The 27,124-nt window shown below is 40.7% G+C and overlaps 1 protein-coding gene across 2 annotated transcripts; it reads right to left on the bottom strand.

The window, feature by feature from the left end:
• Positions 1–1,063: 1,063 nt before the first annotated feature.
• dnmt3ab (DNA (cytosine-5-)-methyltransferase 3 alpha b) lies at positions 1,064–27,104 on the bottom strand. 2 transcript variants are annotated; one of them, XM_080751350.1, is made up of 18 exons: positions 26,975–27,104; positions 18,516–19,109; positions 17,696–17,854; positions 17,414–17,521; positions 15,959–16,115; positions 15,289–15,435; positions 14,420–14,464; positions 13,919–13,998; positions 13,502–13,614; positions 12,930–13,113; positions 12,623–12,707; positions 11,662–11,807; positions 11,065–11,155; positions 10,214–10,362; positions 9,508–9,608; positions 8,327–8,396; positions 7,608–7,726; positions 1,064–5,313 (listed from the first exon to the last, which is right to left on the bottom strand). In XM_080751350.1, the coding sequence occupies exons 2-18, from the start codon at positions 19,071–19,073 to the stop codon at positions 5,145–5,147; spliced, it is 2,481 nt and encodes an 826-aa protein (XP_080607476.1). In that variant the 5' UTR covers positions 19,074–19,109; positions 26,975–27,104; the 3' UTR covers positions 1,064–5,144. The 2 variants fall into 2 exon arrangements, with proteins under 2 accessions (XP_080607476.1, XP_080607477.1); XM_080751351.1 differs by having other exon boundaries at positions 9,523–9,608.
• Between the last annotated feature and the right edge of the window lie 20 nt (positions 27,105–27,124).

Here is a 27,124-nt window from a genome sequence, read left to right as displayed (position 1 = left end):
ATCGTTATTCTTTCACTGTGTTGTTTAGTTCTTTTAAAAGTGTCTTCATGGCATTGTGATTATAGAGGTCTTTGGAAACTTTCCATTTACGTCCAGCCTGTCTACATGACCTTCTTATGGACCGGACCCTGTCATTTACCCAGCATGGAGTTGGTTTTGTGTTGACAAGGCTGAGGGTTTAGAAAGCTTATAAGGGGAGCTACGATGTCCAGTGATGCAGAGCATAAGATCCTTATCATAATATCATTGTTTTTCACTAATGCTCTTTATAAGATGGCACCATTCTGTCTACTCGCTCAGCATCTCAGATCTTCTGCCGAGCCAGTCAAATGATCTATGTTCACACTGGCACCCCAAATCAGATTTTTGCCTATCCAGGTTGGAATCAGATTGGCTTTATCAAGTCTGGACAGCAAAAACAAAAGATTTGCGAAATGTGGAAACCTGGGTCATATGCACACATTATATGAAGAAAGGTTAAAATGGGCAAAGAGCTCCCTTTTTTGTTTTTTAGGGGTTTCCTTGACTTTTGTTGATAGTGTAAAATACTTTCAGACGGTGAGGTCTGAGGACAAATACATATTAATCTGTGGTTCCTTGCCATGAAAATGTTTAAGAATCACTGGTTAACAACATTGGAATCAAGCCCAAATAAGCAACTACACTTTGGAAACAATCCACAAAAACGCACCCTGCAACAACCAATATAAAAGTAACCTTTACAGAAAAGCAAGCCCAAAGTCACTTATAATGAGCGGACATGGAAACACTGATGCTCAACATTTTTCATTACTGATCCACAGTCTAGTATAATCTCTACCCAGAGAATTGTTAAACAATTAAGGGTAGGGTAAGTGATTTTCTTTTGGTTAAAATAAGTGTTAAATAGAATACAAACTTTTGTTTAAACAACAAAATATCACTTGTCCTACCTTTAACATGAAATTGAATAATAACAAAAGAGCTATGGCATTGTTTTGCACAAAAACAACACATTTATTCAAGTGTTCTCCAGCACAAGTACATACTGTAAGGAACCTTTATCTTCTCTCTGGACACTAAACATAAGTATGGGGTAAAAGTGGAGAATGACTGCTACATTTGCTGTATGATCTGGTCTTGGAAAGAATCATTATATCATGAACAGTTATGACAGAAAGGAAGTCACAGAGGGTGTCTCTGAATAGCATCACTTATAGGACTGACCTTCCTTGAACAGTGAAATGTAATGTTGTTATAAGTAAAAACAAAATAAAAATAAGAACAAAAAAAGAAAAGGTATGCATCAATAAAAATAAAAAATAATTAATTAATAGGGGTTTTTTTTTAGACATGGAGGATATTATGGCATGGAATGTAGGATTAAGATGCAATGTGTATTAAGAATACATTTTGCTACAGAAAAGGTTATTACGGATTCTTTTTTCCTTATGAATATTTACCCCACAGATAAGCACTGACTACAGCAATCTCTAGGCTAAAACAATATAGGAAACCTTTCATTAACTGTTATTGTTACTTTTTATTCAAGTACAAAGTTAAAATGCCTTTGTTAATATATTTCATATGAGTGAAATTATAGTGCTTCATCCCCATTTACTACAAGGAACTTAAAAACAGTCATTGTCCATACAAGTTTTATTTCTCTTCCAATCAAATATATTTTCCTCTTGATTAGATAAAATGTTTAGCACCATTGGAAACACCTACAACCGCTCTTTTAAAACTGACAACAGAAATAAAAGCATAATACAACACCGTGTAGGGCTGTGCACTGCAGTGAAGTTTAAACCATCCACCTTTAAAGCTGTTCTGTAGGCCTCCATTTAAGTCAGCTGACATTTTAAAACCACGATTCACAAAATAAGAAAAGAAAAGAAAAACAATTTAACAGTACTAAAAAGAATTAGACTTGTGGAGTCTTGCCTATCAATACTCAAAAGTATGTTTTGAATCAGATTTTCTCATTCATTTGATTTTCCATTTTGAATCTACGATTTTCTAATTTCATGATATATATATATATATTAGCAAAAGAATTATATTTGTACATCTCATATGTAATAACAATTAAAAAAACAAACAAAAACAAATTGGAAACAGCAACAGCAAAACTATGTACATAACTTACAAAAAGGAAATGAGTGTTGCAATGCAACCGTTGCATGTTCTGTACTATGGGAAGAGGGGGAAATTACATCTGGTCAAAATAATATTGTGGCTGTTGGGCAGAAACCTTGTATCTTCATATTCCATCTTTAGTTTTTTTCATAAATTAAAGTCCTATTTTATATTTCGTCGTATGACAGTGCCACACAAAAGTGGCGCAAATATCTACAAGCTCACGTTCAATACATCACATGATGTGCTGTGAGCTTGTACTGTCAAAGATGCAGATTACAGTGACCAGGGTTCCCACACATCTTTACCAATTAATTTCCAAAACTTTTCCAAGACTTTTCCAGAATACTTAACCCGATTTCCAGGACTATATAACAATAATTCCGCTCTATAACGAGTCGCTTACTCCTATGCGCAAATAATCATATTTGAACTGGGGAACCCGGCACCCTGACGAGCACTAAGAGTAGAGGAATTTTGTATAACACGGTTCTATTGTGGAAATAGCCGTTCTACATGCTCACAACGGCGTTGTGAACATGTAGATCTGCTATTTTCACAATTTCTGCCTCTAATATGAGACAATTTGGCCAATGTTTAACATATCATTTCAGAGGTATTAACAAAATCAATAACCAAAGACAATGCATAGCTATTTTTCCAGGACCTTCCAGGACCCTTGATAAATTCCAAAACTTTTCCAGTACTGGAAAAATATTTTTCAAATTCCAAAATATTTCCAGGAATTTCATGACCGTGGGAACCCTGAGTGACATGCCTAAAATAGGGACACCAGGTTGAAAGTGGTCAAGTCTGTCTGTGAGTTTTATAAATATTAAATCAATGGAAAAGTATTAACAAGAGCTTGTGACTGAATAATGACTACGCTGGACCCATTGGAACACAGGTTACTCCTTTCCATTTAATGGAAAGTAACAGTTTTGGACATATAAGGTTTCCACCCGACAGAGACGACATGCCAAAGCGCAAGGTTTCATACCCCAGGGGCAATGGACAAAAAAAAGGCAATAAGGTCACTTAAGAACTTAATTACACTGTGAAATTAAATTTCCCAAAACATTTGTCATTTTGAATACTTAAATATCACATAAATAAGTAATAACATGTTTTGTTTGGATCGCCAAGTTTGAGAAAATAACATCTTGCCAGTTTTGAGTTCTGACAAACTACAGCCTAAATCCTCCATGTTTAGCCTAAAGGTTACAATCAAGAGCATTTAGATGTTTTGAAAGCAATCCACATTTGGATTAATATATATTTTTCTGTACTCCTAATTTTATAGGGAAAGGGCAGAGGACAAACTCTGTTTCACAGGGGGGCAAAAATATAATACAAACAAATGACATAGTTACTTAAAACTCTGCCTTAAATTGTACAATCTTAATAGAAATAGAGACATTCTTTCAATCTGGGTGGCAACAGTGTGTCACTGCTTAACCACAGAGGACAATATGAATTGATGCAAGAGAAGGACAGCAAATTTCATTCCATCTACTGTACAACGCGTCAAATACATGTTTCACATATCAATATCCAATCTTTCACTTCTATTGGCACAGCCCTACTGTATACAGAAAGTATTACACAAGGGTAGATCAGTTCACATCATTAAACAAAACAATTCACAAGAACCAAGATTTCCCTTAAGATATCAAGGAAATAAAAAGGAAGTATACATATAAAAGTGCTTTATATTGTTGGTAAAACAGCACAAAATTGCTATAAAAAGGTAGAAGAAAATTGTGAAGCCGCACCATATTATTGAAGATTTGCACCTGACAGTTTTGTTTGTTAAGTTGTTTTTTTTTCTTTATCAGTTTGCAGAGGTGGAAGTCGGGGAGGTTCACCTGGAATTTTTGGAAACACCCGGTCACACTCGCTCCATTAACCACGCTTACTAACAGTTGTACAGTAATGTCACTGGTCAGGATGAAACTAGAAAAAAAGTAGTTCACCACAGACTTTGATCTCAAGGTTTTTTTTTTCTTTTATGACAGAAAACATCATCTCCCATGTGGCTAGCTTCATTTTCTGTTTGTGCAGACACGGGTAGTTAGGGCCTGAGCATAGCAAGGCTGAATGATTAAATAAGCACCAGTAGAATCATTTATAAAAGCTGTAAAACTCAGAAAAGAGGATATGCAGAGCATCTTGCAGTCTACTTTCAATCCTTTTTTCTTTGAAGTAAAACAGAACAGCATGACGTGTTTTTTTTTTGTTTCGTTTTGTTTCTTTTCAAAACTGTGAAATCGTCAAAACGGAAAACCTTTTCCAAGCGACCGTTTAAAGAGCTGCATCTCGTCTAAGTTGTCATGCCACATGGGCTGGGATGTTTCTTATCATTTTTGAGCACCATGGTGTTGTAACCATATTACAGTAGTACCTTTATAACCTTCAGTTGTGTATATAAACTGTAAACAAAGAGGTATATGTGATCTGGTGATTTGGATTCTCAGAGACATGGCTCTCTAGACACTGAATCAACTTTTTCACCTCATCTCTGTGAGGCTCAGTAGATGGAAGCGTGGCTTCACTTTAGGTGGGAATTGTAGTCCACCTCTGAGGTTGTAGTCCATCACCTGATGTTCAGCTGATGTCATTTTACTAACCAACGCATTTAACATATCTAAAAAGCCCTAGCTGTATTTCAGGTGTCTTCCATTACATCTTCGTCTCGTTTTAAATCCGATAGTTAGCACTTTTCATTCTCAGTGTCGTGAGAAGAAAGCAAGTCCTCAAGTATAGCTTGCACAAATAAATCAATAAAAAACAAACAAATACTGGATAACACTGCTAAAAGGTAAAATGACATATCAAAAAATTAAATAGAATAAGAATTACATTGGAAAATACAAGAAATAATGTGAAATTTCTACGTCCATGTTTCATTTTTTGCAAATTATACGACGGTATAATCTGAATATCAAGACTCTGCTTTTCGGATGCACAACCAAAGCTGGGTGTCACGAATGGCTCCACGTGTGAGTGAGTCGTCTCACTGCTCAGTGCTCAGTACTCTTCGTCTTCGTCGACTCACAGGCAAAGTAATCTTTGAGTGGTGCAAACAGGTGTCGGATCACCGGGACGCTCCATGACCTCCCCAGGAGCCTCTGCCTCGCCAGGCGACTCATGTTGGACACATCTGTATAATGGACAGGGAAGCCAAAGATCCTGGCATGGCAACCCAGCAGACCGAGGGGGGGGGGGGGGGAGCAAGGCAAACACAGACACACAAACGGATGGGAAGATGGACAGACACACACACAGACAAACAGAAGGAGAGAAAGACAGTGGGAGAGAGAGAGGGGAGGACATTCTTAAGGTTTTGAGTCACATGCAATTTTATCCACAGCGCCTTTACACTAGCATGACTGCATCAGGGGCGTCAATTGGGTATGGCAGGGGTATGCAGCTGTCATACCCTGGGTCCAGGGGGGGGGGAAATAAAAGTTACTATAATTATATTATGTATTATAATTATATTCTCCACACTTGTATTCTCCCTATCTTGACAAAATGGTATATTCCCAGGTTCCGCTGGTCAGCTGCACAGGTGCAATGCATTATTGTTAATTGTGGCACATTTGCTAACATGCCAAGTTTGGCTGCACTTGAAAAACTATTCCAGGCTGCCATATCCAGCCCAAGAAACCGTAGAAACCTGTGTAAAAAACTGTCAAAATTCTCTTTTTTTTCAGACATTGTGAAAATAGACGATCTACATGAACATGTAGATCTGCTATTTTCACAATAGAACCGTGTTATCCAAAGTGTAATGCCTATTTTCCATGAGGACTCCCATCTTTGCCATACCCTAGCTCAGGGCTACTCAACTTGAGATGGCTCAGGGGCCACTCAGCAAAATACCAAAAGTCCAAAGGGCCGCAAGCTAAAAATGACGGTCCTATTTTGGACGTTTACATTGATTTTGTACAGTACACAGTCTAATAATTAAGGAAACGCACAGAAAACAGCCACATTTCCATAAGCCAGGCCAAACCTCATTGAACCAAAAGATTGTCATGGATGGAATGATGAAATTGATGACATTTGAATTTTTTATCAAATTAGGCTTTATTCACAAAATGTGAAGTGAAAATGAACAGTTCTGGTTCAACCTTTTTGTAACCTCCCCTGTGTCTGGGTATGCAAAGCTAGTGAACTTTGGCAATGTAAAGTACATGTTTTCTCATGCCACTAACACTCCTTTTCATTAATAGGACAGATTTAAAATAAATAAACGTTTATACTTATTATTCAATCACTCAAACCCCAGCATCCCTATTCTTGGGGGACATAGCCGATCTACAAGCTCACCACAAGATGCATTGTGAGCTTGTAGATCGGCTATTTTTGGTGAAGAGAGTTATTGTATGGAAAAATAACTCAAGTACAGTTCAACTCCCCCTCAGATGCACTGTACTTGTAAAACAGTTTGATGCTTTGAGCTTTGTAAAACACAACAGCTCGTTGGAGGAGATTTGTGTTAATAAGCATAGTTCCTTGGCTGCAGCGCGATCTGTTGGAATGCTTGCACTGTCGGTGCCATAGAGTTATAGTCGGAGCTGACTGGCGGAGTCGCGGAGGGAGAGACAAGCAGCGGAGACAAGGGCTAGGTCTTCATTAGACTGAAACATGACGATCGCGGGATTCGCGGCCGTTCATATCGCACGACCGTCATGCGTCTCCGCTCCAGTGAGCCCGACTGTGGTTGTCTGCTGCAAAATCTCCGCATATTTGTCTGTCTGACTGTCTCGTTGTACTGTAGCTCTAGTGTAGCCGCCTGCATATCTGCACTGCTACTGCATTCGCTTCCTGACTCTTCCAAGTGAACTACGGAGTGCACCGAGGGTCAAACATCACCGCGTTTTGCGTTTCGCGTTAACTTTGACAGGCTTAAAAAAATCATATTTTTTTTGGCATGATCATGACGGGCCGCACAGACATGCGGAAAGGGCCGCATGCGGCCCGCGGGCCGCGGGTTGAGTAGCACTGCCCTAGCTTTTGCTGAACTGACGCCACTGGACTGCATTCATTTTTAGCATGGGTGGTGGTGGTGGTCCCAATGGGGGAAATGAACTTCTAACCTTTTGAAGTGTTATCTAAATACTCTCCCTGTTGCCCTATGTGGCAGTACAGATCAAACATGAATCGATAATTGAATAAAATAATAGATTAATCGATCTCTATTTTGGGCATGCAAGAAAAGAAATTCTTTCAGAAAACTAAAAATAGCAGATCTACAAGCTCACAACATGTCGCACGCTTATTGATCTGCAGTTTTCACTATATTTGTACTATAATTGATTCAGTATAACTATAAATTAGGGCTAAAGTGGGTTAATGTATTAGTTAAAAAAAAGCAAACAAATATATTTAAAAAACTAATTCTTGATTAATTTCAAAAAGTAATGAATAGAATAATCATTAAGAAAATAATAAAAAATTGCAGCCCTACTTCTTACCTCTCCATTTCAGTACACCACAATATGTCTTCCTTCTCATTCATGTAGACAGGGAAGTGCTGGTCTTTGCCTTGTTTTATAGAATTGGACCTGGTGGTAATAGTCCTCACCTTGTCAAACTGCAGAGAGGTAAAATATCAAGGTAATAAGTACACTGCACTGCAAAATCCAGATCTACAAGATCCTGTAAGCTTGTAGATCTGATAAAACGTTTGACTATTTTAATGCGAAAAACTTTGGTAGAGGTTTGGTAGCCTGGTAAACATTCTAAATGAAATGTGATTTCCGCGATGGGTGGTTTACCAGCCTAGAGGTTTGGGTTGATTTTGCTAGTTTTATTAGGACTGGACTGGATCTGTAGATCTGGATCTTCAAATAGTAAAATCAACATGAAATTAAAAATGAATAAGGGTTTTGTGATGTTCTATATTGTCTGAATCGGCTTTGTTTGTGTTTGTTTCAACATACATACGTGCAAGTCAATGAGGAGCATATTTTGAATGATCAGTTTCTAATCAATGGAGCAACCATTTTTGATTTGTTGCCCACCTTTGGAGTTACATCATGGCAAGGTAACCATGCAACCCAAACCTCTACCAAAGTGTTCTTGCCCTTTAACAACACAAATCTTGTATGGTGGGTCCCTTGCTCAGCCAAAAACATATTACGGTAATACATATTAATTTGGGGGTCTTTGTTCATTGGTTTGCTATAAATACCTTTGCGGTTCTGCCATGCTCTAAACATTCCTGAAGTCCCAGCCTGTCAGAGTACAATGCAGACAGAGGCCTAGAGGGGTGAAAGACAAATAATGATAATCAAACAATCAGGCACTTAAATCCTGTAGTCTTAGTAAAATGGACTTGAGTTACAACAACTGTAGTTGGACCACTTTTTTCTGATTACAACAAATCTCTTCCGCAAAAATAGACGATCTACAAGCTCACAACGCGTCGCAACAAGCTGCAATTTTTGGCTAATGTTTCGAGTCGTAGGTACTAGTCCTACTCGGGGACCACGCAACGCCGTGGACCACGTCGGGAGCAATGTAAGTTGTAAGACAGATAGGCCCGCAGACAGAAAGACAGATAAAGACGATTTGTGCATTGCCCTGTACGAATGGAGTTCTATTGTGCACGCAACCACTTGGTGCAACGGAACGTGGCACAAACCTCAGCCATTCCGTGAACCGGATGGGATGGGTTGGGTTGGCCATTCAGAGAAGCAGATGCCTACACCTCCCACAGACACAGACATTTGGTGCATCCTACACAGACAGATACAGACATTTGTGGATTTTTGGTTCTGAACAACTCCTGGTCCGTCCGAATTCCCACTCAGCACTGCCAGTTCTATCCTCATTACTAATATATTCCATATTACAGACATTTGTATTACAGCATACTGTATATACTTTATATAGACCGTTGTCCGTTGAGCTACTCAGGAACGATGCAAGTTGGAAATGCATGCCTCACCGAGTTATGCAAGTTATGTTGTCAGGTTACCCATTGTAGCCATCTGTCTGTGTCCCCTTTATGCCCACACTGTATATGGAGTTTCGTGTCAGGCATGCCCAAGTCCAGGCCAGTCTATGACACCAGTGCCATCACGTCATATTGAGGACATACTGGAGTACTCCATACGGGGATTTGCAGTTTTATATTTCTGTACCCGTCTGTCTGTCTCTCTGTCTGTCTGCCAATACAGTATGGAGATCTTTGTCTGTCTGTCTGTCTGTCTGTCTGTCTGTCTGTCTGTCTGTCTGTCTGTCTGTCTGTCTGTCTGACTGTCTGTCTGTCTGTCTGTCTGCCTGTTGGGTTATGTCATGCTCAGGTTGTGGGTTTAGCTGCTTCCCATTGCCTGCTCTATATAAGTCACAGCCTGCTGGATCCCTCACCATTCTGCCACCAACCTGTTCATGCCAGGAAGGTTACCCCAGAAGTAGCGTGCACGGTGGGCAGCAGACACCTCCTTGGCATCAATCATTACTGGGTTACACTGATGACAGGAACACAAAAAATAAAATAGAAAATACACTGGTCAGACAAGAGCTAAAGGAAGATGCTATGGTATAGCTTTGGTATGGCATGACATATCAGCATGACACCATATACTTATACTACTAGTATAATATATTGTATCCCAATATATATTGTAGTTTATTTATTTATTTGAAATTTTGAAATGGGGAGAGAGATGGGGGGGTGACACGCTGCAAAGGTTGTCTGGAATCGGGACTCGAACCCGCAACACAATCTCAGGCTGGATTACCTGCTTAGGTGTTTATTTTTACAGTATATTTCCTTTTTTTTAGGGGGGCGGGGGGGAATATTTGCAATATAAGAGTCTAATCAACCTTAAAGACCATATGCCATGTGATAAAAAATGTATTGAGGGAAATACCAAAAAAACTAAAAAAGCACAAAGAATAAGCACTGTTCTTTAAACTCACAGAAATGTCAAATTGGAGCCACAAGGGGGATTAATACAAAACATTGGTCACAGTCATGCATCCTAAAGAGCACATTATTATCAAGGAATGCCCCATCCTATGAACACTGCCAACTAAGGTGATGCTGTTAATGATCAGTAAAGCGGCAGACCTCCAGGAAGCGGGATATGTCTCTCTTGTCACTGACGCCCATTGCCACCACGTTCTCAAAGAGCCAGAAGAAAGGCCTGTCGTCGCCCTCTTTGGGCCTGGCCTCATGTAGCAGCCTGTAGAACTCAAAGAACAGGCGACCGGTGCCCTCTACAGGACAGAGAGACACACATTTCACACACTGCATGGAACATAAGCCAAATTTCAATTCTCTTTTTTCCTTTTTCACTGGAATACCAGTATATAATTTATATTGCTGGATACAAATTATCATAAATAAATTGTTGGCTTTAGGCCAGTGGTTCTCAACCTTTGGGTCGGGACCCAAAATATTTTGGGGGGTCCCCAGATGATTAACTTAATGTGCAACGTTGTTTTCTCACTCAACAGTAAACAAACCAACGTAAAGTTTAAGTGTATAGAGGGTATCTACACATTTCTAAAGTGTCAATTTAAGGACTTTTTTAAAAGCTCTGAAATGACAAATGATGAAATGAAACATTGGCCAAATTGTCAAATATTAGAGGCAGAAATTGTGAAAATAGCCGATCTACACGCTCACAACGCCTCGCAACGCATGTAGATCGGCTATTTTCACAATAGAACAGTGTTATACAAAATGTAATGCCTCAAGTCTTAGTGCTCGTCAGGGTGGGGGGGTCCCCAGTTAAAATATGATTATTTTGGGGGTGGCGGCCTGAAAAGGTTGAGAAACACTGGCATAGGCAGTGTAGAGTCATTCGGTTAAGTATTGTTATGTGACTGTTCCGACAGAGGAGGCGAGGAGGCAGGAAAAAAAAAGAATCGTAATTTGGCAAATAGAATCTAAGAGTGATGGTTGTTAAGACTTACCATACAGACCTTTCCTAGCAGGATTCACTATGGAGAGGTCATTGCATGGACTCCCGCCGATAATCAAGTCAAAAGGACCCCATTCATTTATCTTTAGAGACAGGAGATGAAGAAACAAAGAAAAAGTGCTGATTACCACTTTTATAATTTATATTTCTTTGTACGGTCGATGGTGTCACACTGCAAAAACAGTGCATTGCGTTGTAAATCACTTTGAGCTTGTATATCTGCTATTTTAACTATTCTTTATGTCCCCTCTATTGACATAAACAGTACAGGGAGTCAGGGACACCAGGTTGAAAGTGGCTAAGAAGGAAAAAGTGAGCTAACAGGTATATTTGGTTTATGTGTAGGAACAGAGTGCTAATTGATAGGTCAGGTATGAAACAATAAATGGGACATACTGCATCATTCAAAGTAACTATTTGTTGTGCCAGTTAGGTCTACCTTTCCTGCTGTGGCTTATCCAATGCTTTTAAAATATGTGTGTCAGGAGACAGGATCTGATGTATTGATATTCACTCAACCGTCCCTCCTTGATATTCATCTTTTCATATGATGGATGGATGGATTTCATAAAGATATGTGTAAACTCACATGTTTGCGTGTGACGTTCCTCACGTCGCCGACATACATGATGCGACCTTGATGCCGGACGACACCCACAGTGATGGAGTCTTCACACACCTCAGATGCAATGTAGCGCTCCACGTGGATACCCAGGTCCTTCAGCACCAGCAGTCCTGTGTGGATCAATGTAAGGGTGAAACAGTTCATCGAAACAATCAATGTCAAAGATAATTTTATAAAACAATCAAGTGCAACAGTTAATCGATTCTAAAAAATAATCATTAATTGATTATAATCGATAAATAATCAATCACTGTTTTGGTGTCATTATATATTTTGTTCTTTGTTCTATCTAGGTCTATACATTCTTTCTTTTATATATACTAGAAGCTCGGCCGCCCGAAGTATCTCATCTCTCCAGCTCTAATAGAAACTATATTTTTAGGTCGGAATACCAATTTTATCCAATTTATCTAATCAATTGTTTTTCTAACTAGCTGGAGAGCATCAAAGTAATGATTATCATTGAAGTAAAGACCACCTTGTAAAGTTTAAAGCAAAGTTAACATTTTGTAGAACATTGGGTAGTCCAAATCTTGTCGATCATCTCATCTGTTGTTTTTATACTGTCCATTCTGATTATACTCTTTTAGTTTTCTCTCCTGTTCTGAGCCAGAAATGTGACATGCAAGTTAAAGGATAAAGGCTAAAGGATGCAATTGTTTTCCTCAATTCCTGAAAAGTTTCCATTTTAGAGAAGCAGCAATAATCTGGCAGAAACAATAGGTTCTCTGCAGGGAGAAGATTGTATGGAAGGGAGCAGTAGGAATAGATTCATGCTGTGTATTTATGAGCCAGTGTAATTATGTATTTAGGAAGAAGTGGGGCAGTTTGATGTAACCTAATACAGGGAGAAACTGTTGTACAGACAGGGACTTTTTGCAGGGTGTTTTGTTAGAGTACAGAGGGGAATCCCTTCTGGTCTAACCTGTTGCTATGCCATCAAATAGTGATAGGACACGAATGGGTTTCCTCTTCTCCACCATGACTGGGGGGTATAGCTTTGGCGGTTCCTGAAAAATGACACCAAGAAGAAATCAGACAACGTTGATAAAGAGCTAAAAACTGCATGAAGTCGTGATTGGGATTAAAGCCTGATTTATACTTTGTTGTATGATGGGATTGCGCACAGAAAATAAATAGCCAACCTACAAGCTCACTATGCATCACATCACAACGTGTTGTGAGATCGTCTGTTCTCGGCATAAGAATAAGGAGCACAATGCAGCACTTACAAAATCCTGGTCATGATTGTTAGCGAAGAAATGCTGGAGACGGCATGGCCAGTCGGTACGGCGCTCCAGTAGACCAAACACACCCTTCTGACCACACATGTAGCAGTTCCAGGGGTCCTCTTTAATAGCTGCAACAGACGCACCTGGCCCCACCAGGAGATCAACACACTCCACACAGAAACACCTGCCCCAAAAACAAAGATGTTTTATTAAACCGTGTTTCCAAAACAATTGGCCGGGACCCATTTCTGGGTTGCATACCCAGATCAAAACGATTTTATGAATTTAAGAAGGTCTTAAGTAATCTTGAAAATAGCAGATCTATAAGCTGACATACATTTACAAATCCTGTCACAGAGCAAAGACATTAACCGCAACCCCTAACTGCTCCTGAAGCGTATAGGTTAGTGCCTTGCAATGTTTGCCTCAGCCATCAGTGTGAATAGGTGAATGTAATACACATCCTAAAGTTCTTATGATAGAAGCACTACAGAAATGCTAAAAAAAAATAGAGAATAGAGTAAGCAGTAACTGTTTTAAGTTTGCAGTATAAATTATAATTAACCCCTCACCGGCAACAGTTCTTGTTTCCACACATGAGGACCTCTCGTCCCCCACAGCAGATAGTGCAGTATGACTGGTAGCCATCATCATCGTACTGGTACGCACATTCTAGGAAGCAGTTCTGCAACAGGGAGACGGGTTAAAGGCAGCTGGAAATGTGTAGTTGAAACTTTTATTGTTCCCAAAAGGGACATTTGGTTTGCAGGAAAGCATAAAATCAAGTCTACACTCACTATTAGACACAAGGTACAGAAAACAGGATGCATAAAATGTGAAAGATCTTTGTTAGGCTTTTTTATGCTCAAAAGTATTTCTACTTCATAGCAGTCACCTTGTAAGTAAAAGGAATGTATCTTTAAGGAACAGAAACGTAATAAAACATCCATGACTCTACATCCGCTCAAAGCCACTACACCAGAGCTTACCTTACAACTTTGGCAGATTCCTCCAGCAAACAATGGATGTTCAACAGAAACATTCAGACTTCCACAGGAGATGCAAATGTCTGTGTATAAACAGGGCAACGGGGCGTGTCAGACCATGCACCAACGTACCAACACACACATCGCCCCAAGAGGTGAGAACACTCCGCTGCCACACAACGAAAATCCTCTCACTTCAATGCTATTATTTGAACAGCTGTGAGGCACATCTTGATCTCATAAGAAATGTATACTTATGTATACTTAAAGTATACTTAAATACAATATACGATATGCTGTTTTACAACAAAGTATACACTATACATTTTTCAGGATTTTAATGACATGTCCAAAATGGGGACACCAGAAAGTGATTAGCATTAGCACAGCCACACATGCAGTGTTCATCAACCTCAAGGGCAAGTTTAATCTATGTGTTTATCTCTCCTGAGAAGTCCTGCAGGCCCACTGGTGGCCAGAACACACAGAGGACACATCACTTACCCTCTATGCTTCGGCACTTCTGTCTGACTTCATGAACAAGCCGCTCTGAAAACACAACATAAGACAACTGATTGAAGAACAGATGACAACGCTCGCGATTAGTCTTTTTCTCTCGACAGCCCATTTCAGAGGTTGACAGTTTTTTTTTCTTTTTTTTTGCTTTTAAAATATTGCCAAAAAGGGCAGCTAAACAACAGCTTATGCTGTTGATAAATCTACTATGTAGAAGTGACATTTGATTGATTGATTGAATACTTAATTATTAGGAGTTTGTGTCATTTTATTTACTGTGCTGCTTTACTGTTTTCAAAGGATACAAAGATTAATGAACTGGTACACAGGGCAGAATTATTTCAAAGTAGTAGTAGTAGTTCAATGAGTGAAAGTTAAAGTTGGCGCCACTCAAGTCCCCATTTCTTCTTCATGTCATCTAATATATCCCAATCTTGGATGACAAGTAGCCTTCCAGAAAGACTGAAAGATTCATATCATCAGCTCTAAAACCTAGAGCAGCCCTACATAGAATCCACTGGGGAAAAGGTGACTGGGAGAGTACAATTGGGAGGATTCCTTGGTTAAAAGCCCTCTATAGAATCTCTGTGAATAAAAACTCAGACTGGGTGGGCCTATGCAGTCAACACAATCAGCCTCCTATTCACTGGAGCAGCTCCAGACATTACACCTGATGACATCACACAAATGAGTGCTGTCCCCCTTTAAATCTGCCCAGCTAATGGGCCTCTTGTCCATTTTCTTCCTTGCACTCACTCACTCACTCACTCAGATATACAACTCAGTTGAGTTCTCCCCAAGGGACGGGATATAGGGTTCATGACTGCTGTTTTAGCCCAATTAACAAGGCAGCTCACCTCTTGTCCTTTCGTCAATGATGTCCTTGACCTTGGGCTTCTCTGCTGTGCTTTTGCGAGGCTTTTTGGCTGGAGGAGGCGTGTAAGCTGCGGCCTCTGGCTCCACCCACATCTCTGGGTAAACTTCTTTGTACGGGTTACGCTCCTCTGGTGAAGCAGCACATGATATTAGACAATTGGTGATATGTTTAACATCTTCATTTCATTCATGCTGACTTTCTATATATATTTTCTATATATATATTTCTCCCTTCTTCGTTTCATTCTTTGTTTCTCTTTCTTTCTTTGTTTTGTTCTTTCTTTCTTTCTAATTACTTTCATTGTGTTATTACTTTTCCTCTAATGCAATTTATATCTGCAGTACTTCAATAGCTTCTAGTTATTTAACATAGTGTATTAGGTGATAACACGGCAGGTTTTTGGGACAACTGCTACCAGCAAAGGGCAACAAAGAAGTTAGTTTTTTATTATTATCATTATTATTTAATTACGTATTTATTTATTTATAAATTATTCTAGGCAGCAAGATGTAATCCATAATACTGAGTCACTACCTTTGTGTACTACAGACCTTGGCCAGAAAGTCACCCCAGTTGACTGTCTTTAACTCAATTTAAAAAATGATTTTAAAATGATCTTAGCTTAAATTATCTGGCAGACTTCCTCTTACCCTCTGGTGGCTCTAGCCCCTTGGGTCCAGTGGGCTGGAACCCTGTCATAGCCCAATCAATCATCTGCTTGTTCTGCATGTCCACTGATTTGGATGTTTCCGTCTCATCAGTGTCAGGGCAGGCCATGAAGGCTTTGCCTGCCCTGGTGCTTGCCACCTGTGGAAGAATATATGCAACATTCGTTTTTTAGGAAAATAAAATAACTAGCCTATCAAATCTTCAACATTCAGTGTATCCAAAGCTCCCATATCAAGGGCTCCATGTATCTGTATATTATCGACCAGGTATTATCCTATCAGCAACTACCATAACCTGAGAAAATAACCATATATTAAATAACTTTAGGAAGAAACCAAACTGATTTCTAACTTTCTAGGATATGTATATTGAAAATGAGTGTAAACCCTAGCTGACATAACTGCTAGCTAGTTGATTGCAAATGTTTAAGTGATGTACAGTAATAGACCTATTTCACTGTGCAGCCATATTGATAGGGAATTAAAGGGTAAACAAACACAGGTGTCACCAATGATACTAATTAAGGCTCTGTTTCCATTTCCATGAGCCAACATGCACAATGGCAGCACCCTGACTCTGTTTACCTGAATGGAACACTACAGTCAAAAATAGCTATTGTCAAAAAAAATATATAGGTAGCATTGTTGTCTTAAGAAAACGCAAACTTTTTCATCAAGGGCCAAGTTCGACATGGACTATTTTGAGGATTTGGATGCATTATGTAGACAAGTGGCTATCAACAATAAAGATGAACCCATCTTGCAGCAGCAACAGGTGTAGGAGACTGATGATATTGCTGAGTGACTCCATGCAGGACAGAAGGACCAGCGCCACAGAGAGATACCATTAATGAGTGAGTCAACGTTTTATATTATGATCTCTGGCTCGCCACAGACAAGTTTAAAAGGTTTCTGCTGTTGTTCCTCCCTTTGGTGTTGCCTATTATTCCCTCACCAGGGTAGGTTTGTTTTCATTTTAATACTGTGCATAGCACATATCTTGTTGAAATAACAAGTTGGCAACTGGATCCTTTGGGATCATCAAGTGACTTCATGCTTCCAGTGGATGAGGCTTCTGCAGGCTAGTGTGAGGGATGTTTTACAACAAATGTGTTGGCTCAGTTGGTCACCTTAGGACCACAAGGTTGTGGGTTCAATCTCAGCCACTGCCAACTCAGTAATAGCACGGCATGAGTGATACTGTACAGTTTGAAACCATAATTCATTCCACTGAAAATCTAAGAAATGTCAAATGTGTGCATACTGTACAGTTAGTATACACTGTATATAGAGCACAGTATACACACACACTATAATCACACTTCAACAAGAAAAATATATTTTATAGATGTATTGCCCAGTCCTAGTGAGTGTATGGTATACAAGTTATGCCTTCTTTCTCAGTGAATTTGAAACTGAATATAAATGTATGCTCACCTGCAGAACTTCAAAGATGGCTTTCTTGTATGTCGGCTTCTTGTTGTAGGTTGGTTGGTGAAAGGCATTGCAAAAGGAGCTTAAAGGCATGAGTTTCTCTACACAGACCTGTGAGGGAGAGTACAGAGAAATTAAACTTTTATATATTTGCCAACATGGAAGTACCTTTAAAAAAGAAACAGACAATTGTGCTAGGTGAGGTTATAAAGCATTCCATCTTACAAAAACATAGCCTGATGAAGTGTAAACCTAAAAAGATGAGAACTATTTTATCACACTCACCACTGAGAATTTTCGATCCCCATACCACATAACCCATCTGGTTCCCTCTGCAGCTCTACTCCGACCCGTCACGTACCAGGACACGACACAACCAGGCCACCAAGAGAACCCTCGCAGCTTCCCCCAAATCAGATCTCCAATGCCAAAGCCACGGCCATCCTGCAGCCCAATGATAGACAAAGTTTAATATAACCACACCAATCAACCAGTCTAATTGAAAATACATTTCTAAAATGTCAGCTTAGGGTTGCTTACACTTTAAATGAACAAATAAACACATCATTTGTGAAAACTTTGAAATGGTCGGTCGGGAGATTCGGTGATAGGGGAAGCCGAAGCCCCATGTAAGGTTTACTAAAAACAAAAATGATGGCACTCAGAGATAATCATGAAACAAATTGAAGACTTTCCCAAAACAAGAATGGATAGATAACAAAATCCCATGTTCCCAATAGAGATCTATATTGAAAAACAGCATTAGTCTATTCCAGTGCCTGAATAATATCTTTGTCCGCTACTTCGCTTAATACCTCCTTGTCCTCCTCTGTAAGTCTCTCTGTGTTTTGCGTAGTAGTTGTTTTTAAACCATAACTCATACGGCTGATTGTTTGAAAATATATACATTTTATGGACGTTTATTCTTTGCTTTATTTAGATAGCAGAACATAGATAGACAGGAACCAAGGGGAGAGAGAGTGAGGGGACATGATGGCACCAGGATACAAACTCTGGCCCTCACGATTCAAAAGGATAACAAGACATAATAGTCAGTGCACTAACTGGCTGAGCCAACAGGCACCAACCAAAACAGTGTTTTTACCTCATATTCTGGCTCAGTGTCGTCTGCAGATTTGGGGGAGCTCTTCTCTCCACCTCCAATGGCCACTGGCTCAGGGGTTGTGGCCACAGTAGGGGAGGCAGGGTCAGTGGGCTGCTGCTGCTGCTGCTGCTTCTGCTGCTGCTGCTGCTGATGTTGTGGTGGCGATGGTGATAGTTGTGATTGTGATTGTTGCTGCTGCGCTGGATGGAACTGAGGCTGGCGCTGAGGTTGAGACTGAGGATGTGACTGAGGATGTGACTGAGGATGTGACTGAGGATGTGACTGAGGATGTGACTGAGGTTGAGACTGAGGTTGAGACTGAGGTTGGGATTGAGGTTGGGACTGAGTTTGGGACTGAGGTTGAGACTGAGTTTGCGGGTAAGAATGAGGCTGAGAGTGAGAATGAGAATGAGGAAGAGGATGAGAATGAAAGTGAAGTTGAGGCTTCGAGTATGACTGGGGCTGTTGCGGTTTCTGTGGCAGAGGACGCTTGATCACAGAGACCTCCTCTCTCTGGGGCTCTGCTTCCATCTCCTCATGGTCCTCGTGGTCTTCCATCTCGTTCAACACTGACACCAGTTTTTTTTTGTCTGCCTGAAAAGCAATCCCATAACAGAGATGTCAGCTGTGGTATGGATTGTGCAGATAGTAAAACCCTGAATTGTCCCTTGTGTTTCTTTAGAGTCAGAATAGAAATCTATATTCAGAGATGAAAAATCTAAATGGTTGCATGCACTGTTCATACACTGTTAGCAGTGATACACAAATAGCGTAAATAGTAGACGATTTATTCTTCGTTTGTTCAAATGTAGGCCATTCGTATAAACCACTGGATAAATATATAGAGCAAACGCTGGCTTTCAAATTACAGATAAATCCCTCCATTTATTTACCTTTGAACACACATACCATGTTCTGAGTGTTAATACAAATAGCAATTTAAGATGCCATTTCCCCCATTGCTGTATAAACAATTTCCTTGATCAACAGCACTGACCAACAAAGACAGTAGTAACTGATTTCTCTGTGTTTTCAAGGTCTGTTTTGATTTGCACTCACGCGAATATTACAGCGTTAAATTGCTCTAACAACAATATTTCTGCTGGGACAGCAGTTAAAATTGGAAGTCATTTTCTCTCAGTTTAACAACTTGTGAATTCCCTGTTTGGCGGCTTTGTGTGGTAGAAGACTCATTGTAAGGCATATAGAGACTAGTGTAAGTGGCAGAAGGCATACAGCAGAATGGTACAGTCTAGAATGTCAAGCTACTAAAGCCTGAGCAAACACTCCTTTATCTCTGTCAGACTGTGAGACCTATTCATCAGCAGCAATGTATATACCGGTAGTAACTCTATAGTTATGCAGAGATGGCGGGAAAAACAACGAAATGGAGAAAGCAAGAGACTAGAGGGCGATGGGAGGGAGCGAAAGAGAGAGACCTGGGGCAAAGTGAAAAAGAAAAAACCCTCCAACTAAAGCATTTATTATTTTTACATTTATTCAGCGGTTAACAAATCTAAACCCCAGTGTTTGTTTTGCCTGTCCTGTTGATGTTCGACTTTTTTCATGTCTGTATTTTTTCATGAAACTGTATTAAGGGATGAATGATTTTCTGTAATGATTTTAGGATTATGTTTAAAGGCCTTTCTGTTTGTGGGGTAGACAGCGTATGACACAGATCATTGGACTGATTTGAACCCATGATGTCACCAGGTCTGTTCCTGTTTAGTATGCATAACCACACCGACCCAGAACAATCTCCCGCTTTTACAGTGTGGCTCCTAGGAGCTGAGCCGACTAGAGGAAGGTTTGTGTGTCTGTAATAATAGCAATACGCACATGACATATTCACAAATCTCAAAGTGCTACAGGGTTTAAAAACGATGGCACAAAAACGACATGCAGATCATTTTGGTAACCGCTGGACCGATCAGCACCAGACTTCTTGTGCATACTGCCACAGGCCAAGGAAGCAAATCACAGAATACTTCTCACGTTTTAATACTTTTTGAAAATGTTATTGAACTTTATCCTGTATACAGTAAGTCAAAGTGGGTCGGATTGAGCTGAAACAATGCCCAAACATGGAGATGATGACTGATGTCATACATGATTAATGTCATAGACTGGCTATAGCCACGCTGTTATAGGCAACACACTATTGTTCTCGGACCGAGAGGTTTTTGCCAGCAAAGTGAATCTGCTTTTTGTAAACTTTTGCACAAACGTAAAAGTAAAGCTTTTGGTCATCCAGTGGATTCCTCACGGCTCATGTCAGTGTAACCACACTTGTCATTTCCCAGAATTGCACCTTTCTAGTAATTACTATTATTATGTTTTCTTAATATTAGAAAGGAGGTTTTTACAATGCACCATTACAAATGTCCTGCTGTATGTGTCTTTACTGTAAGGTGGATAAAGATCATACAGCCTTGGGTAAACATCTCTATCAGCGACTGAGAGGCCTATTCATCAATAACTGCATGTACAGTAACTCTATAGTGTCTCGGGCCTTGCTGGAAGCGAGTTCACCGGGTTTGTGGTACCTGACACTGAACCATTAAGCCTGATTTATACTTGGTCTGCGTGCTGGTGTCGTGCATCAAACGTAGCAGATCTACAAGCTCACAATGTGTCACGGTGCAAACGCGTTGTGAGCTTGTAGATCTGCTATTTTTTATGCATGACACGATGCGCATCAGAGAGGACGAGTCCCAGCCGTGATTTAAGCCCCTCACACACTAAATCCCCAACAGCTGCACTCATTCTGATGTCTCTGTTTCTCTCTCTCTCTCTTCAGTCACTCTAAAATGCACAAGCACACTCACTTTATTCATCTATCACACACTCCCTCCAGGCTCTTGTCTGTCTCTCTCATGCGCGTGTGCACGCACACACACGCACACACGCACACACACACCTCTCAGAGTGGTCCCCGGACCTGACATTGAGAACCATTGCTCTAGATCACCATTTCCCAAACACTGGGTCGGGACCCATTAGTGGGTCGCGGACACATTTGCCTGGGTCGCCACTCGCCAGTAAATGTCCTTTTATTTCTCAGTTTCCTTACATTATTTGTAATTATTTCAAAAGAGTTTCCAAAAAAAAGAGGGAGGGGGGCAAAGGTTTTTAGGAAGAAAATCTAACATCTTTCAAGAGAAATTTATGAAATCAAAGGAATTCCATGAAGAAAAAAAAAAGTATTAGGAAGTAGTGAAAATAGCTGATCTACAAGCAACACGTTGTGAGCTTGTAGATAGTTTGGGTCCTGGTGAGACATCACGTTTCTCTTTTGGGTCTCAAGCTAAAAGGTTTGGGAACCAGTGCTCTAGAGTATATAACCGCAGTCACATTATGTAAACACATTCGACTCATACTATAGGCTCCACGTGTGTCTCCTGCACAGCTGTGCTCATGCCATTATACTCTGTCCCCAAAAACACTCTCGGGTTTCTCTCTCACACACAGTGTTAATGGTCTGCGCCAGATTGACTGCGGGGAGATGGATGGTACTGTATATGGGTGGAAGCACGAGAGAGAGCAGAGGGGGGAAATGAAGACAAAAGAACAGCCAGAGAGGGTTAGAGAGGGATGGATACATATTATACGTACATACAATACAGTATACATAGTACAGTACAGTATATATGAGAGAGACACAGTGTACTGTATATCGTTGGTGTAGGTTGGAAACCTTGTATGTTTGAAACTGTTCGTTTTGTATTTATTTAAAAAATGATTTTAAACTAGTGAAATTAGCCGATCTACAAGCACACAACGCCTTGCGGTGCGAGACATTGTGTGCTTGTAGATCTGCTATTTTGACTAGTTTTGTGCGACATTCTTGTGTGATGAAGCAGGGCTTTACTTTACGAAGAAACGTACAAATTTGAAACATGGAGATACAGGTTTTCTGCCCGACAGTGACGATACATAGATTAAAGAGAGGGATAGATGCATGGAGAGAGGGTGGGGGGGAGAGTCCAGTCCTGGCCTCAGCCCCTAGTTCCACTGTGTCTGGTTAACAATAGGGCCTTTAAGGGGGGGGGGGGCTTGCTAGACAGCATGAGGAGGGGTTACGGCGTGCAGAGTAGAAACATGTGCTCTTCAATCAAGAGGCTCCACTGTGGTATATAAATATCAGTACAGTAGGGCTGGTTGGAAGTTCAAAGGCCTGGGCCATATGTGTTAGGCCTCTTGGCTCCAGCGCAGCCACACTGGAGTCAGTGTTAGGGCCGATGCATACTCCACTTTTAGAGACAAATTTGTTTTGTTTCGGTACAGGGAGTCACAAAACTGAAGAGCCAAATTAATGACGGCACCCGCCCTCCCCGAACCTCTGAATGACGTCATTTTGTAGTTTGGACAGTGCCGAAGCGAAATAAATTAGGTTAGAGTATGCATCGGCCCTTAGACGGTCCTGCTTGGATGGTGCACTTTGCACGTGGCTAATGAACTGCAAAAACTAACCGACGTCAGTTGGATTTGTTTAAATGTGTTATTTATTCTATATCGCAAGGGGGGAAACGGGGTCTGCGGCGCTACAGCACGCCGTGCATTCAGACCAACCAGCTAGAAAGGAGAGAGGGGCTGACAGACACTAATTGTAGGAGAAATGATCCTGTTTGCTCTGAAGTGATGCTTGTCATCTGCAGTGTCTACTGATGACAGAGGTATTAGAGCTGGTGGGGCAGGGGGGGGGGGGGTACAGAAGAGCAGGAAAGCTGCTAAACCAAACCACTGCTGTGGCTGCAGTTTTTTTGGTGTTTGACTCCGGGGGTACAGCCTACAGTTACGGCTCCACTATTGCAGTGGTTCTCAACCTTTTCTGGCTGTGACCCCCAAAATAATCATATTTTAACTGGGGCAATTTGGCCAATGTTTAATTTGTCATTTTAGTATTAAAAAGTCCTTAAAATGTCACTTTAGAAATGTGCTTATACCCTCTATACACTTAAACTTTATGTTGTTTTATTTACTGTTGAGAGAGAAAACAATCTTGCACATTAAGTTAATGATCTGGGGACCCCCCAAAATAATTTGGGGGGTCCCGACCCACAGGTTGAGAACTACATGTTGAGAACCACTGCACTATAGGAAAAATGCCTTTTTTAAATGCTGGGGGGGGGGTCATAGGAAGAGGGAGGGAGGGAGAGAGAGAGTACAGTGGCTATAAGAAGCAGATATTTGTCTCTGGCTTTCTTCCCAGTTGTAAATGCCCCCTTTTGGGGGCCTCACTGTGTGAGCTCTGCTACACCAGCAAGACAGGCTCTCTGGGTCTGAGGGGGAAAATAGCAAAGGAGGTTCCCGGAGACCAGGGGCGTCACAAGGGGGGGAAAGTGGGACTGAGTTACCAGGGCCCAAGATGGAGGGGCCCTAGTAACTTTAGCTATTGAAAAATAGCAGATATACAAGCTCACAGCGCTGCGAGCTTGTAGATCTGCTATTTTTGCTTCTGGGGTGTCCCTAGAACGAAATATTTTGAGATGGGGGTCCGTGGCCAAATACAAATCATTTTGGGGGTCCTTCACATGAAAAAGTTTGAGCACCACTGACATGGAAACATAGGTTTCTTGCACACATTTTCAGGATTTTTCAAAAATAGCTTGTATATCTGCTATTTTTCAATAACTTTAACATTCATGGGGGGCCCGCAGTGAATCCTTGTACCCAGGGCCCAGAATTTGGTGTGACGCCCCTGCCGGAGACACAATGCCGTCTTTATCATTTACGCACGCCTGCCTGTCACTGACAGCTTCAGGAATACCAAGCACTTTACATAACCTGTCATTCTGCGTCGAAAGACAAAGGCAAACAAAACAAACAAAAAAAGACACCACTCTTGGGATTATTACGTACAGAAGAGTCTCTGTGGTCACACAAACAGTGCAAGATTCAAAACCAACACATTTGTATTCCTGAACAAGAGCTTGGATCTTAGATGTGACTACAGTGGAAACGCCAACCCTACTTACAGTACTTACAGTAATTGTGAGCTTTTGCTGCAGATTGAAGAACAGTGAAAACACAAGTCTTCTATTCCGCTGGCAGAGTGCAGAGACATGTTGGGTGCACAATAGGGGCTAATCTGACTTAGAGCTCTGTACAGCATGATACCCTGAGGGCTCAAGGGGTGATGGAGTGCATTGGGAGGCAGTGGGGGGAAAAAAAGAAGAGAGAAATTGGTGGAGTGTAGACATTTCAACACATGTATTTTGAGACATGTTATTTTGGAATATGTTGGAGATAAGGGGGGGGGAAATACAGTGACGTCCAGTCCAGAGCTGAATTAAGCCCTGAATGTTGCCTTTCCGCTCATGCACAAAGCTTAAAGGATGACTTCATCACTTTTCAACCCCTCTTCATATAATTGGTCCTCACTAACGTTCATGGTAAAATAGCACAATTTCTTTCCGACTCTGTCTCATAGTAGGGTTGTGGGAAGTTCAGAAACCCGTCTACCAGTGACATCATCGATGGGGAATCCAAGCTAATAGAAACATCAGGCTTTCTATTCCTGAAAAGTTACCAAGCTATAATGGAAGCCATTGTTCTTGCAATAATAACAATCTAAATATACAGTATATATTTTTTATGTTCTGCCTAACGATGATATCACTGGTAGGCGGGTTTCTGAACTGCCCACAGACCAATTAGATAAAGATGGGTTGAAAAGTGGCGAAGGCGCCCTTTAATGGTATAGAGTTGAGTCAGTTGACTACAGCAACACAATCATTTTTCTTTATTTATTAATGAGGCGAACACCTGCAGTCGATTTCATGGCCAGTCTCCTGACTACACTAACAGTTACTTTCACAGTAAGAATCAAAGTTGTTGCTCTGATTGCAGTGCTGCAGGGCACAGATGCAAAGCCCCATTGCTACAGAGCAGAAGCAGCATAGGGCTGCAAGCAGGGTAGAGTTGTCATTATGTAGCAAAGACAGCAGGTACCGTAAAAATCATGAATATTCTTAAATTGAATTAAAAAAGCACATTTTGAAGGGGAGACGCATTTTAAGGGGAAAGTTTTATCAGGTTATGTTGAACATTACTTCATTATACCATATGACAGCCAGCCTTTGAAGCCTCACAAAAGAGTTTGACCTTTGAATACAGTATCCTGTCATGCACGTCAAACAAGAAAGACACTGCAGGGGGCTGTATGGTTGTTTGATGGATTATACAGTGAGATATGCCGTCAGTGCGTTCACTTTCGTACGGCCAAGCTCGTCTTTACGACAGAGCCGCAGACAAACAAATACTTCTTCAAGTTATGACAGGTGGAGCTAACAAACTGGAAAGACTCATTAGACCCTTAATGCTGGTCTCGAAAAAGGCTTCTTTCGAGCAGAAAATATAGGCTAACATTCCTCAAGATCTGCTGTGGAGCAGTGTAGCTATTGCATTCATTAAGGCAGATTTTAAGCACTGGTCCGCACAAAGGCACGGCGTATTTCATTTATGGCCTTGGGGGCGGGGGTGGGGGGGGGTGGTCAGAGAAAAAGAGGCCATCTGGTCTTCATTTTGTTATGTCCTTTTAAGAGATAATTAGGAATATTACAGGGTCAGCCATGAATACATAAACATAATTCCCCATGAATCCACAAGTAGCATTGTTAAAATAGCTCCCCAAGGAGTTTGCCTATATGGCTCCCAAAAGCTTTTCAAAAGGTTGTTAAGTAATCCCTTTAGTGCTCCTGTGGTTATAGACCTCCTTAATGTAGAAACAGAAGGAAAAACACACCATTCACTCTTCAAAGAGAACAAAGTACAAGGTAATTACATGATTTCAATGACTGCTGGCTAACAAAACAGGACTTTCAGGCCTACGAACTTTCTCCTAGTTCTTACAATCAATATTTCAGATAAAGTCCCAGGTCAGCGTAAGTTCAACTTGTCAGGTGTTCAACACCTCAGCACACTAAACTAGACTAGATCAGAGCACAGAGCAAATCATAAGAATCATTTAATGTTAGTCTAATACAGTTCTGTTATCCAAAAAACAAATAGGCCTATGTTACGTAAGATGAAATCATGTGATTGCACAACAAATATTTGCTTGATCACACTTGAACACACTTGATCTAAGAAATCAACATTTCTTGGCCTTGTTGTAAAATAGGAAATACTTTCTGCACATTCCCCCCATGGGATCACTCACTAACCCACCCCCCTAAAAAAAAAAGAAAAAAGTAAAAAAAAAAGAAAAACGTTCTTTTTTTCTCTGTGCAAGCAACTTTTCCCCTCAGCACATCTGCAAACGCCTGCACTCACTCACTCATTCTGTTTTTTTTTTAAAGAGACGGTTTCCCTTTAAGCCGTGCGTAGAGCAGATGGTTCATAACAACTCGTGGAAATACCTGAAGTCAGCATATTCTCCCACTCGCTGTAAGCAGGCTAATCAGACATGCACACTATCCTACTGTGTTATCAAACAAACAATGCATTGCACATACCCATACACGCCGGTGCGCGACACGTCTAATCCAATGTGTCGCGATTGGAATTTTTTTTTTTTGCCCCTCAACTCTCCTAAGGGGTAGGAGAGATTGCTTCAAAAAAAGGAAAAAGAAAGCATGAACATTTCTTTGTCTGAGAATTCAGGG

Source organism: Nannobrachium achirus (assembly GCF_963921795.1).
Source record: "Nannobrachium achirus genome assembly, chromosome: 20".
NCBI lineage: Eukaryota > Metazoa > Chordata > Actinopteri > Myctophiformes > Myctophidae > Nannobrachium > Nannobrachium achirus.
Note: the sequence above shows the minus strand (reverse complement) of the source record. Positions and strands in the feature narration are given on the sequence as shown.